Source organism: Zeus faber, assembly GCF_960531495.2.
Source record: "Zeus faber genome assembly, chromosome: 17".
NCBI lineage: Eukaryota > Metazoa > Chordata > Actinopteri > Zeiformes > Zeidae > Zeus > Zeus faber.
Window position 1 is genome coordinate 13,404,757 of NC_137204.1, and position 14,920 is coordinate 13,419,676.

The 14,920-nt window shown below is 39.9% G+C and overlaps 2 protein-coding genes across 11 annotated transcripts in view; both read left to right on the forward strand.

The window, feature by feature from the left end:
* The window catches only part of col27a1a (collagen, type XXVII, alpha 1a), a gene marked incomplete at its 5' end in the record, with an annotated part of 61,891 nt that extends 58,609 nt beyond the window's left edge, over positions 1-3,282 (forward strand). The window contains 3 exons of the mRNA XM_080018203.1: positions 198-307; positions 402-620; positions 767-3,282. Coding sequence (XP_079874329.1) covers positions 198-307; positions 402-620; positions 767-913 — 476 coding nt within the window. The 3' untranslated portion in view covers positions 914-3,282. The remainder of the gene's footprint in view (positions 1-197; positions 308-401; positions 621-766) is intronic.
* Positions 3,283-5,810: 2,528 nt separating this feature from the next.
* Positions 5,811-14,920, forward strand: part of cdk5rap2 (CDK5 regulatory subunit associated protein 2) — a 39,506-nt gene continuing 30,396 nt past the window's right edge. For 9 of the 10 annotated variants that reach the window (XM_080017962.1, XM_080017968.1, XM_080017964.1 and 6 more), the window contains exons 1-3: positions 5,811-5,968; positions 9,217-9,272; positions 13,623-13,684. In XM_080017962.1, the coding sequence (XP_079874088.1) occupies positions 5,916-5,968; positions 9,217-9,272; positions 13,623-13,684 (171 nt within the window). In that variant the 5' untranslated portion in view covers positions 5,811-5,915. Of the gene's footprint in view, positions 5,969-8,893; positions 8,920-9,216; positions 9,273-13,622; positions 13,685-14,920 lie in introns of those variants that run through there. The other variant, XM_080017970.1, reaches the window with a different exon arrangement.

Sequence of the window (14,920 nt, forward strand, 5' to 3'; positions counted from 1 at the left end):
TGTGTGTGTGTGTGTGTGTGTGTGTGTGTGTGTGTGTGTGTGTGTGTGTGTGTGTGTGTGTGTGTGTGTGTGTGTGTGTGTGTGTGTGTGTGTGTGTGTGTGTGTGTTTGATGTCCTGTGTACGCGTTTGTGCCAATACTGCTTTCTGTCTCGATTACATAGCCAGACCATAATGTGTCCCTCACCCTGTTTCTCAGGCACTTATTGGATCGACCCCAACCTGGGCTGCTCTTCAGACACAGTGGAAGTCTTCTGCAACTTTAGCAGAGGGGGTCAGACCTGCTTAAAACCAGTCACAGTAACCAAGGTATCCCAGTAAAAAAATCAAAGGAATCCAGACAGCGATCAAATTCAGAAAATGAAAGTATGTTTTCAGCGGCCTAAATTTACCGTTTGAACAGCCGGAGATCCAAATGGGCCGCGTCCAAATGAACTTCCTGCACCTCCTGAGCTCTGAGGCAGTGCAGCACATCACTATCCACTGCCTCAACGTCGCCGTGTGGAGGTCGGCGGAGGACCAGCCCGCGGCCCGGGGTGCTGTGAGTTTCAAGGCCTGGAGCGGGGAGCTCATCGAGGTGGGAGGAGAGCTGGAGCCGCAACTCATGGAGGACACCTGCTGGGTAGGCCGCCACCAGGCGTAGGAGCCTTGACGCCTGAGTTTGTGTGTCAAGTCCAGAGCATCTTATGTTGCTCATTAGTATCCTCACATTAAGATTTTTAAACCGTATGGTTGGAGCGCTCATCCCTCGTTTTGTTATCGTTTCAGATGAAAGATGGACGCTGGCACCAAGCCCATTTTGTGTTTCGCTCCCTGGACCCCACCTTGCTCCCCGTAGTCAATATCCACAACCTCCCAAATGCTGGTTCCGGCTCACATTACCACCTGGAGGTGGGCCCCGTGTGCTTTCTGTAACGGCCACTGTCGGCGTCGCTCTCTCTGGGCGCCGGAGGAACCTTCTCTCCGGACAACACCCAACACCTAAATTGCCGTGTGCAGCGAACCCCAAAAGCGAAGGTCGTCAAGGGAACCCGCCTCGATTTCCAACCTCCTGCGGGACCGCGGAAAGAGAGGGAGGAGACGTGGAGAGAGCTTGGGGACGAAGAGCAGAGGGGGAGGATGAAGAGCTGAAGAGGAGCGAGGGGAGTCTTTGCACTAAAAGCTCCTCAGAAAGTGATGACCTCAGCCGGCTCTTCCCGAACAGCAATTCCCCCCCCTGCGCCAGAGCATTAAGCCCCCACTCGCTGACGTTTGATGTCACCCGATCTCTCTGGAACGATTGCCAGTTAATCCAACCAGTGGACCTTGTAGTAACTTATTGCCTGTATTGTATATGGTCTGTATACTGCGTGTACTTTTCTGAAAATAACAAACGGACCCCCATTGCAACAAAAGAGAGTAATTAAATCATTGGCAGTACTTCATGTACATATATGTATGCTTATTCATCCATTAACTTTTATTCATGTATATCTTATGTAAAGAAATAATCTTCAAGTGCAATAGAAAATGAGAAGATCATTTAATACTCTAAACGTGTCGGAGGATATTGAAGGCTGTTCAGGGGTGCGGTTTTATTTGCCTTTGGTGCTCGTCTCCTGTCACTCTGGTATATGTGAAGTAGAACACTCGTCTTTTAGAATTGAGCGGAAAACAACACAAAAAACAATTATTAGTGTCCCCCCCCCCCTGTAGAAGACCATTTCTTTCAATCTCCACAACTGGGGAAACCGGCGTCACCCAATCAGGTTCCATTTGAATGAGGCATCTTTCCCAATTCATTATTCACTATTGAACCACAAACTTCCAGAGCCACTGACGTAATAAGTCATTTTTGTTTTTACTTAATAATTTCAGTAATGGGTAATTCTCATATATTATTAAATTAAATGTTTTTGATTTTTCTATCTACTGGTGATTGCAGAGTATTGTTTTTTTTTGGTTATGGAGAGGAAAGACATGGTTTTGATGACACATTTGTCTTTTAGCCATACCGTCTGCAAATACGGAGTATCGATTCTCGTTAGTAGTAGTAGTAGTGCTGCTAGTGCGAGTATTGTTTTGATTTTCCCCGGTGCGCACACCCACGGCCTCCTTACTCTGCACCCTTGTAAAAAGTAGACGTTTTTGCAGAGGGTATTTATTAGACGGTGACACATGGCGAGAATTCTCTCTCATCCCTCGGAGAAGAACTGAGCCATGGGAGCGATAATTCGACCTCTTTTCATGCCCTCCTCTCTCATCCATGGTGCTAAGTAACAGAACGGAGGTTCTCTACAAGTGCTCTAATTACACCACTGCAGGACTCCCGATTCCGTTGCGCAATACTCCTAGTGCATGCATGCTCCAATTATTGAAAAATCCATTAAGGCGTGGTATATTACCAAAGTTTCACCCCTTTGTGCGGTTTCTAATGCTTTCAAACGGCTGTTTATTCAAACCAATTGTATACTGTACTGCCATGTTTAGAGAGATATATTTTAAGGGAAAATATGTGAGATAATTATTAAACAGAAAAATCATATGCAACTTATAAATCCTCTTGCTACCGCCATCATACATATGCACACGCACACGCACGCAGACACACACACACACACACACACACACACACACACACACAGAGTTGTATATCTTTATCATTGGAATTTGTCTTAAATAGTGGAGATAGTTTTTAATTAAAAATCCTTTTCTTTGATTTAGTTGAAAAATGTGTATAATTGTGCAAGTCTTGCTGTATACAGTGGATCCCCTCTTGCTAATTTAATGTTATTTAATGTTGTAAACGTGGTTGCTGACCGAGCACGGTGCTGTTTTTAGCAATACTACTCTTTCTGTCAAATTTATCTATCAGTTTGCCCAACTGGTCTTGGAGTTTATAGATTTTTTATGTGTAAATTTGGGGCTCCAGAGTAGAAAAATATTGCAATTGTTTGTCCTTTATTTTTTTATTTTGTTGTTATACCTTTTTCTCTATTATAACCAACATTGTACTGTACCTTGACTGTGCTATGCTATAATTTGTCTTAATTAGAACTGTTGCCAATGTGTGACAGCTCTTCCCTATTTGTAAATCCGTTGTAGACATTAAAATGAGCTAAAATACCTCACATCTTTCCACATGACACAATTTTCTGATGTCTTTACAATTTAAACCCCGTTTGGAAAATATCAACCAAATAAGTCATGGAACTCTGAGCTGGACCAATTCTGGCGCCTTCATTTGTCCGATATTACGCTTACAATGTTCAATGTCCAATTGTTTAATAAACACCTTGAATTTTTTTTTGTGCCAGGACCATTGATTTAAAACTATTTGAACTTGATTATGTCCCAAAAAAAAAAAAAAAAAAAAAAAAGCCCAGTGAGTTGCCAGTTATTTAATTTGCCACACAGTGACCACAAGGTGGCACCAGTGTCCTATTATGTAGACTTCATGTTCCGTCTGCAGAAGTAAAACCAGAATTTATTCCAATGTGTCTTAGAGTCTATTAGATAGAGATAGACAGATAGATAGATAGATAGATAGATAGATAGATAGATAGACAGACAGACAGACAGACAGATAGATAGATAGATAGACAGACAGACAGACAGACAGACAGACAGATAGATAGATAGATGGATAGATAGATAGGCTTTTGAAAATCTCAAAAGTGTTGGCGGCCCACATCCGACCAGAAGTAATATGGGAGCCAAACAGTGTGTTCTCAGAGAACGTGTATTTTAACAATCATATACACTACTGACAAAAAGTTAGGGATATTTGGCTTTCGGGTGAAATTTATGGAAAATGTAAAGTAAAAGAAAGTAGGGCATTTAAGTAGAAGCATGCAATGGTGATTTCCTCATCTCACACAATTTATTGAAAGAAAAGGCAACAACATTGGTGGCCATACCACAACAAAAAATGTCAATGTCTCAATAACTTGCCATGTGCCCTTGAGCATTAATTACAGCTTGACAACCGCGTCTCATGCTTTTCACAAGTCGACTTATTGTCTGCTGAGGCCTGGCCCCCCACTCTTCCTGAAGGGCGGCCCTCGGGTCATTGAGGTTCTGGGGTACAGAGTTACGAGCCTCTACGCGGCGACTCAGCCGATCAGTGTACATTCTCATACATACAGTGCAGTCGTGGCAAAACCAAAAAAGAGGTGGGTCAAAGCACATTAATATGAACTCATCTCATGAGAGGGCGGATGTTGCACGGCAGACACCAGATGCTTGGTGACTGGCTTTAGGGACGATGACAGTCTCAGCCGTACTGGCTTCAGAGCTTGGTTTGATGAAGTCTTCCGTGCCTGTCCAAAAAAAAATCCCAATGATAAATATTCAGCGCTTTACTTTCTCCGAACCTTTACTTTTTTGACAGGTGGGAGTGTCCCGCCTGTCCGTCTTTCCTTTTCAGTGTGCCTGATGCTGCCAGCCATCCATTTGGATTATCACCGCAAGTCCAAAAATGTACAGGTGCACGTCGATCGTGGTCCGGCTTGGGCGTAGTACGTTCCTATCTATCAGTGATGATGCATTTTTTAAGTTTTTAAAGGAAAAATACCATGAAGTGATTAAAAAAAAAAAAGTAAATTTAAAAACGTTTTTTAATTAATAATGTTAAATTTCAAGTTTTGACTGTGATTTGGCGGCCCACTTGCAGGCCCATAGGTTCGGAATTGCTGACATACACTATATACACTATATAATACACTATAAACACTTTATACACTGTATACACTATATACACTATATAATACACTATAAACACTGTATACACTATAAACTATATATACACTATATAGACTATTTACATGTTATACATTGTACACACTATATGCTATATAACTCTATATACACTATATAGTATATATTTATACTATATATACTATACACTGGATACATCTCATCTCATCACTGTTCTCAGTCTGAGTCTCATTCCCGCAGTCTGTCAGTATTCACTACACCAGTGTTCGCAGTCGCCGCGCCCCCTTACCGCTAAAGAAGACGGGTCGTCGCTTATCGACCGATTCGCTTAACGACCTGGTCCTCAGACAGACAGATAGATAGATAGATAGATAGATAGATAGATAGATAGATAGATAGATAGATAGATAGACAGATAGATAGATAGATAGATAGATAGATAGATAGATAGATAGATAGATAGATAGATAGATAGATAGATAGATAGATAGATAGAGAGAAAGAGAGGTAGATAGATAGATAGATAGATAGATAGATAGATAGATAGATAGATAGATAGATAGATAGATAGATAGATAGATAGATAGACAGATAGATAGATAGATAGATAGATAGATAGATAGATAGATAGATAGATAGATAGATAGATAGATAGACAGATAGATAGATAGACAGATAGATAGATCGATAGATAGATAGATAGATAGATAGACAGATAGACAGATAGATAGATAGATAGACAGATAGATAGATAGACAGATAGATAGATAGATAGATAGACAGATAGATAGATAGATAGATAGACAGATAGACAGATAGACAGATAGATAGATAGACAGACAGATAGACAGATAGACAGATAGACAGATAGACAGACAGATAGACAGACAGATAGACAGACAGATAGACAGATAGGAGCAGGTTACTTGGTTCTGTTTGTAGTTTGAGCCGCTGGGACCCGCCCACTGTGTTTGTTTGGACCAATGGTTGGCCTCAGGTGCTCCGCCCCGCCCCCACCGCCCCTCCTCCTCCAGTCAGTCCAGCCCGCCCTGGTGACGTGACGTTACCCCCGCACCGTGGTGGCGGTACTGCGGACTGTTTTGAATTCCTTATCGCTATCTTCTTTTTTGGGGGGGTGTGTTTATTCAACATTCAAATACCAGTGTGTGATTTTTTAAGAATGCTTGGGACATAGGATAAGACACGCCAACCTTCTACCATGGATTCCGTGCTAACGGACGACCAGACGCTCCCCGTCGACATGAACGGAAGGTAGAGTAACTTACATTAGCTAGCAGGCTAACCCCGCAGCGCCAGCGCAACCGGAGCTAGCTTAGCCGGCGGGCACGTCTTGGCGGCGCTCGGGCTCCGACTATCCACTGGAACGCCAAAACAATAAGCCGCGCTCACGTAAACTTAAGTACCGGGCGTCCGTTTCCGCGGTGGCGTGTTTTTGAGCAGAAATTGAACCCAGTTCTTCTTTCTTATGTGTTCAGAAATCACACGTTTCCAGCAAGTCATCATCTCCAAACGTCTCACCGTGTGTACGTCACTTTAGCAGTCACCCAAGTTGCACATAATATCACTCTTTTGTTCATACGGCGGCGTGTATTCGCGAAAAATATTGATTGGAGAAAGCCTTTTATTAGTTGTAGATATTCTTTGGTGGAATAAATGACGGAGTAAACTCGGGGTGGGTGCTATTTTTTGTGTGTTGTGGCTGACTGGGTAGTTAACGTATCTCTAGTTGGTTCTTCTTCCTGTTCCTCGGTTTTTATGGCACTGCTTCTGCTTATGAGACGTGCGTGTGTGTCTGTGTGTGTGTGTGTGTGTGTGTGTGTGTGTGTGTGTGTGCGCGCGCGCGCGCGGCTAGCTAGACTCGTGCTATTTATAAACGATGTGGGCAGCAAGACACACACACACACACACACACACAAGCGTTCATAAATTCATCCTGTATTACTTGCAGCTATTTGGCTGCTTTCGGTATCTTTGAGCCGATCTGTGGCTCAGTAGTGTTTGTGGAAGATATGCCAGATAGCAGAAATGATATAGTGACAGACAGCTCTGGTCTGTCACTTGTGCATTGTTCAAACCGTTTCCTATCAAGTGCTAATGGGAATGTCGGTTTACACGCTATGCTCTCCCTATGGATCGTGTGATTGGGGGTGGGTACATATATTTCCATTGCTTGCTATTATATAGTACATTTCTTTGTTTATAGCACATTGCCAGTGCTTTTTTATTATTCTTCATCCGTCGTGAAATATTTTCTCAATTATGTATCGGAAGTATAACTGGAGAGTTGTTCTTGCACGGCTGCAGTGCGACACCGCTGTGTGTGTATATGAGTGGTGCAATTTATTAATGATCCAGGTGGTGAGCCTACCACAGTAATCCAAGATGTAAATGATACTGTTTGTGTGGTGTGAATTACTTATTCTGTAATGCTGTTTATTGTCTTCAGTACTAGATATAAACATGTCATTATGATGACAAAATATGATGAATATGATCACACAGATAACAATAACAATTGTAAGTTATATTATAACTTATAATTATTATTGTTATCTGTGTCATACTATTGTATACATATTTATTCATTCTATACATAAATATTCACTCTACAATAGTATAAATATACACAACCAAACCTACTACAACTATATACCCGCATTATTACTTGTGACCATGCCGACACTTAGCCCTTGCTATAGGCTTTTAATTTATCTTGTGCATAGAGCGCATTCTGTATGTTTTTAATTTTTTGTCTTTTAGTTTGTTTATTAGCGTGTGAAGCCTTTTTATGTCACTTGTCAGTCTGATTGTACAACAACACACCAACAATACTAAGTCAAATTACTTGTACATGAAAATGTACTTGGTGATTTTGTTTCTGATAACAGCTTCAGTGAATGCTGTTTCTCATTATGTAATATTTTTTTTGTTCTGGGCAGTTAAATATTTGAAAAAGTTGCTGTTTATGTCCCTTCACAGAGTCTCTACTCTGATTGCTCGCAAAGTTTGGGTTATGATTTAGATTTTGGTATATTTGCGTTACTACTCCTGGTATTTAGACTGTCTTACTGTTTTATGTTATTCACTTAGGCATTGCTGAAACAGATATATTTTATGATGTTTAATGGCTTAAACGAGACTAGAGAAAATCTAGATTCAGTACTAGTAGGAATTAGTAGAGACTCGTCTCAAATTTTCAAACAGGGAATAGTGTGAGTCTCTAATTGCTTTAAATAGAAAAATAGCCAGCACTCTCTGAGAGTCTAAGACTGTTTTTATTCAGCAGTCACAACTTTATTTTAGTTGTTAAATGTTTAAAAAACAAGCTGCTGTTTAATTTGTCAAAATCGGTGGCTTAAATTTCTGCTTAAATCTGTGTTTTTAAATTTAATATTATTTCTGCATTATTGTAATGATATGGGGTACTGTATATTCTCTGCTGTATTTACTACAGTCCATGAAATTATATCCTGACTTTGTTCCTTAATTAGCCATGGTGTTTTTTTTCTTTATATTTTATTTGATTTCTTTCTCTGTAAATCTGTAAAATAAAGCTATAAGTATTTACTGTTAAAGCCCCTATCCTGATCTATATGCATATTAAGGGCAGGAGGCCTAGCCTATCATCTAGGAATCCTACGCCATTCATACTGACTCTTTTATGAACCTTTTATATTGATAGCGGAAAACAGACTTGAGATCTATTTGCCAGAAAAGCACTTTTCAAAAGATGACTTTAAAGCAATACAGAAAACATTTTCCTAAAACAAACAAATATATATATTTTTTACTACAAAATGTTTTGCAATCCTGGATATGGATGTAGACTACTCCACTCGTATATTATTTGTTGTGTGTTATGTTATGTATAGCAAGTATTGCTATAGATCTATAACATTAGAGCCAACAGGCAGGGACCTAAGGTAGAAATAGCACATGTTTAGGTCACAAAATCTTCTGGTAATTATTCCTTAAAGTGTCATTGACGTCCAGATGTGCATTGTTGTTATTGGAGCAATGTACTTGGTGAGGATTTGCTAATACAAACCCACAATGTTCCTCTTGTCTACCAAAGAAAGCTCTTCCTATCACTGGTTGGTGTATTTGTGTCCTCTTGAATATGAGAGAGGCTGCCACTGGCACATGGTAGTACACACATAGAGAGGGAGAGAGAGAGAGAGAAACACGATGTCAGAATGATGGTAAATTAAGCAGAAATTCTCCTGCTATTTATGGAGTGCCCTTCGGGTTTAGAAGAACTAGCCAATGTGAGGGATATTTCTATTTTTATTTCTATTTATTTTTTTATTTTTTCCCAGTTTTCTTTTTTTGCCCACTTTATATTTTCAATAAACAGTAATGAGGGTGGTGCAGTGAACATTGGCTGAGCACGATGGGCTGATTTTATTTGATGACAGTATAATATCCACTTTTTTCTTTATAAAAATGGACAGCAGTGAATTGGCAGTGTTACCCTAACCAAATGTTTTCTTCCACAGCTGCAGACTACCAGACTCCTTAGACGCCGGAGACTATACCACAAGCAGCATGACAGGTACTGTACAGTCCACTCCTTCCCTTGACACCCTATATCCCCAGTGTGTTAATTAAGATGGCTGTTTACGCTTGTGAGACTTCCTTGATTTATTGTTGTACCTAAGATGTGGTGAGGGACCAACTGGATGATGTTAATGAGCTAATTTTTATTTTGTGTTCAGTGAAGCTCTTATTGTGGTTCAACAGTAAACATACTGCTGTATAAATAGTGGAATGTATGTAGGACATGTACATTTTTATTCACAAAAGGTCGCCAGTATAACCACAGAAAAAAATGTGTTACTCTTCTAATGTTATGAGGTCAGCCTTACAGATGCAATTAGGCATTTTTCTTTTATTTGACTGAATTTACAATAAGATAAAGGTAATCTTGAAGAGTTTATGTTGATACTTCTATTTGTAATGAAGATGTTGGAAAGCAGATTTTTTTAGAATATCTATAACCAACAATTTGTTTTCCCATTCTTAAAGCCAGCTTACACCACTCCAAGTCCAGACCCATGATCTGGATCAAAACGCAAATCATTTTTAATATTAAATATAGGAAAGTGTTTTCTTTGTGTCTTAAAGCACTCAGCGCCACGCTGTCACAGCGTCTAGAGAGGTTAAGCTTTGCTGCATACCAAGGAAATGTGTCATCCCCCCAAGAGAGGTGCCAGTCGAAGCTACCTAGCGTGAGATTACTTGGGAGAAGAGCTTTTTCTTTTAGATCGGTCTACCTTCGTTGTTCATCTCATTAACGATGATATGCTGTATTTGGGCGTCTTATCACACTATACTGGAATTGTCACTTGATTGAGTGAGTGTGTGCATGTACGTGTACCTGACTTCAGTTCCCCTATATGATTTTGGTCCAAATAGTTAGCTGCATATGCAAAACATTGCCATCTTTCACAAAGATTAAAACCATTGCACTGTAATGTTAACATAAAATTTTATATGGTTCTAGAGAAGTTATGGACTTGAAGTTGTTGCATTTAGCTGGAATTGTGCTGAACCCCTAACTTTGTTTAATTTTCACAAGTGGATCTTTAATTAAAAAGTTGGATTGCCACTGGTGCATTGGTTCCAATTTGCAAATCATGCTTTCTGATAATTCACATGAAGCAACCTCCCTTGAAAGGAACATTTGACTGGGCCTTTTTCTGTTAGAAGAAAAGGTGATTACCTACAAAATCAAAATGAGCTCTAAACCAGCTTTCTAATGCTACATTAAAACCGAGGTCACAGCACTGTCCCACCTGTTCTGGCTCCTGCTATGCATCCAAACACTTGTATCGACAGAGGTGGTGGAAAGTGCTGTGGAAAATAACCAAGCCTAGAATCTGAAGCCCTTCTTTCTGTTCTGTTTTCCATCACAACCCATGAGCACATTTGTATGAAGATGTAAGGTGAATGAGCATATAAACACCCATGTCACATACAAGCAACTTAATGTTAACATAATGGATGACATGGATAATTCCAAGCAAAAACAAATTAGACATCAAGACCTACAGTGTAAATGTAGCTTACAGAAAGAATTCCTATTCCCCATTACCTGACAGAAATACACAGCTACTACTGGCCTTTATCTGGTTTGACATCATATTTTATAGTTTCTAGCTTTTTGGTTTCTAGATGACAACTCTAAAAAGTATTCCAGTTTTCTTGTGGACTATTTATAGATGTTTGTGTGATTTATGCATTTGTTTACAACAGGCTTAGGACCCAACAGTAAATTGAGCTAGAAGGTCACATTGCAGCCGTGACAACACAGAGGCTCCCAATTATGTTTGACATCCATACCATTCATTTTTACTGTACAGATTTGGAAATTACTTGGATGTACATTGTTTTACATGTATCCAAATATAGAAGGCAACCTAGCTCAGTTAAATACATTAGAGAATACATTTGATCAGATCAGTATTCGGGCAGAATGATCCTGGGCACCAGTTGGAGGAGTACTGCAGTCTCAACACCTGTTAGTACATTTGACAAATATGACCTCAGAGCACAACAACATGATGCAACATGAGAGATTCTATTGCTGAAAAAGGAGAACAGTATGTTGTCACTTAATCATTTACTATGGAAGTAATTTATGATATGCCCTATACCTAAGAAGAACAACCCAATAGCATCATGACCGCCTGTCATCATGAAATAATAATAACATCTGCTGCTTTCACAAATCATACAGTGCATAGAGTACAGTGGATCCTCTTCAGTTTGTTTCCTAACACAATATTGGAGTTAATGGTACTATCCTGACACTGCTCCACTTGTTTATTCTTGTCTAGAATCCCCAGTCATGTCCAGTGTCAGATTTGTATGGATTTTTAGATTCCAACCCAATTTAAAGGCCTGATTGATAAACCCTCACACTGTTCTTAGTATAACGCCCTTTCTTACCCAGAGCTAAGTCGCCTCCAATTTCGAGGGTGCAGTACAATCTCATGTAAACCAGCTTGAACATTGGTGTTCAGAAAATATCCACGACCTGAATTAACAGAAAACGAAACAAATCATCATAGACTTCATTACATATCCACTGCAACATTTTACTACTGGTACCAAAGGACGCTGAATGTCATGTGGCCCCTAGACAACAAACCGACCTTTGGACCTGTGTGCAAGTGCATGACAAATGTCAGTCAAGGTTTTTTTACCTCATCACTCTGAGCTGAACATGAGTCAGTCAGTCCTCAATGCATCTTACACTTGCATCATTGAGTCCTTATTGCCATTGCCATGACTTTGCCAACGGCATCTGTATGATAAAGCTGTAGAGTGTGATATTGCCAGTATTTATGGAAAAACTGAACAGGATCATCAAAGAACTTCATGGGGAGCACAGAATCAAGAAAGGTGAAGTGAAATAATGTGCTCATGTGCTCTTACCCAGAAAGTGCTGTTAGTCATAAAAATGCTCTACCTAAACCTGATACCAACTTTCACTCTATTACATTTTGAACTCAGTCACACTCTGTTGTAAACTGAGAATAAATCAATTATTGAAAATAATACAGTCACCAGGTCTTCAAATTATCTTGCTATTATTATAATTCAAAGTTTTGTTTTTTGTGTCAGAATTTGGTATTGGCATAAACCCAAATGGGTATACACCGATCAGCCACAACATTAAAACCACTGACAGGTGAAGTGAATAACATTGATCATCTTGTTCCAATGGCCCCTGTCCAGGGGTGGGATATATTAGGCAGCAAATGAACAGTCAGTTCTTGAAGGTGATATGTTGGAAGCAGGAAAAATGGACAAGCGTAAGGATCTGAGTGACTTTGACAAGGGCCAAATAGTGATGGCTAGACGACTGAGTCAGAGCATCTCCAAAATGGCAGGTCTTGTGGGGTTTTCTCAATATGCAGGGGTTAGTACCTACCAAAATTGGTCCAACTGAAGGACAGCTGGTGAACCAGTGACAGGGTAATTGCCGCCCAAGGCTCATTGATGCGCGTTGGGAGTGAAGTCTATCCCGTCTGGTTTGATCCCACAGAAGAGCTACTGCAGCACAAACTGCTGAAAAAGTTAATGCTGCTATGATAGAAAGGTGTCAGAACACACAGTGCAACATAGCTTGCTGTGTATGGGGCTGCAGACCAGTCAGAGCGGTCATGCTGTCCACCGCCCACAGCACCTACAATGGGCATGTGAGCGTCAGCACTGGACCATGGAGCAATGGAAGAAGGTGGCCTGGTCTGATGAATCTCGTTTTCTTTCACATCATGTGGATGATTGGGTGTGTGTGCGCCATTTACCTTGGGAAGAGATGGCACTCTAGGATTCACTAGGTGAACGAGGCAAGCCAGCCCCACCTTGCAACTTACAGGACCTAAAGCCTTCAGAGGTCTTGTGGAGTTCATGCCTCAATGGGTCAGCACTGTTTTGGCAGCACAAGGGGGACCTACACAATATTAGGCAATATTAGATGGTTTAAATGTTGTGGCTGATCTGTGTTGGTAGTAATGGTATAGGTACATCCCCGGTCTTTACCCTTTTAAACTTAGAGGACCCTAAACAGCTTTGTGGCGTGTGTGAGGTTCCTTAATGACAGTAAACAGCCAAGAGATGATAACATAAACTGGCTACTACATTAAGTTCTCTAGAGGGGAAAAAAAGCTTTTCCATTTTGTTCTATTCTATGTCCTTTGTGGGTGTTCAATATGTTATGCATAAACAGAGAACATCTAATACTTATACTGATAGGTTTAGATTTATACTCCTATTTTGGGATTAGATCTGCTAAGTAATTGTGAAGATTGTGCCAAATATGCTGTTTTCTTTACTGACCATCATGTAAGAAACACTGTATTGCAATATAAATTTATCTGTCTACTCTTCACAGCCCCATCCTTCCCAGATAAAATGTCGCCCAGTAAAGCCCTGACGATGAAGGAGTACGAGAATGTAAGTGATTTTTTTTTTAAGGACATTTTTCAATCAGTGCCAATGAAGTAGGACCAAATGATAAAGATATTGTTTGAAAATTGGATGCTTCATTCATATTGTAAATACGACATGGTTTAGGTTTAAAATTGAAACATGAACAGAAAGCAGTTATGTACAAACTGTTGGGCAACAGCTGTTGCTACAGATGGTTTATCCAAGCAACATCTCCCGTCACCTCAAAACAAAATAAGTGCGGTTGTATGAAGGTAGCAGGGCTAAACGATTAATTTAATTCAAACCGACGTTGCAATTTAATATAACGCAATTTTCAAATCTCCAAGTCCGTGATCAAAAAAATAAAGTATTTATTTTAATGTTACACAATCTTACTGGGCCGGCTCTTCCTTAAGGAGAGATAGGCGGCCGCCTAGCGCGCCATCTCAAGGGTAGCGGGGTGGGGGGTCCGCGGATAGGGAGCGATCGGGGCGCCCAGACTGCGGTACGCTGAGCGGGCCGTGTGCATACATTAATTCCTCTCATTTCATCATAACATGTAGTCCTGGCCTACAGGAAAGAGCAGTTTATTTGTTGACTGTATCCAATGTTGTGTTGATCCAACTATAGAATGATTTATTGCTTGTGCTTAGTGAGTAGTACAGAAGGTAAAGAACTTTAAAAAATTGCATACTAAATCGCAATATTAGTCTTAAAAATGGCAATTACATTTCTTTCCAAAATCGTTCAGCCCTAGAATGGCGCAAGGGAATCCGATCAGACACAAGTAGTTGTATCTGTTGTATAAGTCTGTAAAAATAGGTCACAACACAGACATCTATGAATGGGACATTAAATAGATGTTCTCCTCGTTGCCCAAATGTCAAATTCTGTAATATTTGATATTAATGAGTATGTGACCAGTGTTTAGTGGAGGAAAATGTTTTAAATTAATTAATAAAATGTTACTTATTTGTCCTAACATTCAAAATACTAAGGAACAACAGTGTAGCTAACTGATAGTTGATAGTAATCTTATAGTTCACTTCAGTCAATAAATAGTTACTAGCCTAAAGTCCTGCACCTTTAAAGATCATTTTCTTTTGAAATTATGAGGGGGGGACATTGAACTGATAAGTACTGATAAGTACTTATCCACCCAAAATTCAGACAATACCATGATTATAACAATGCTAAATATTATATTTTTTGTATCATTTAATTGTCAAGCCCTGTTTTCCCACATAGACATTTGGGTAG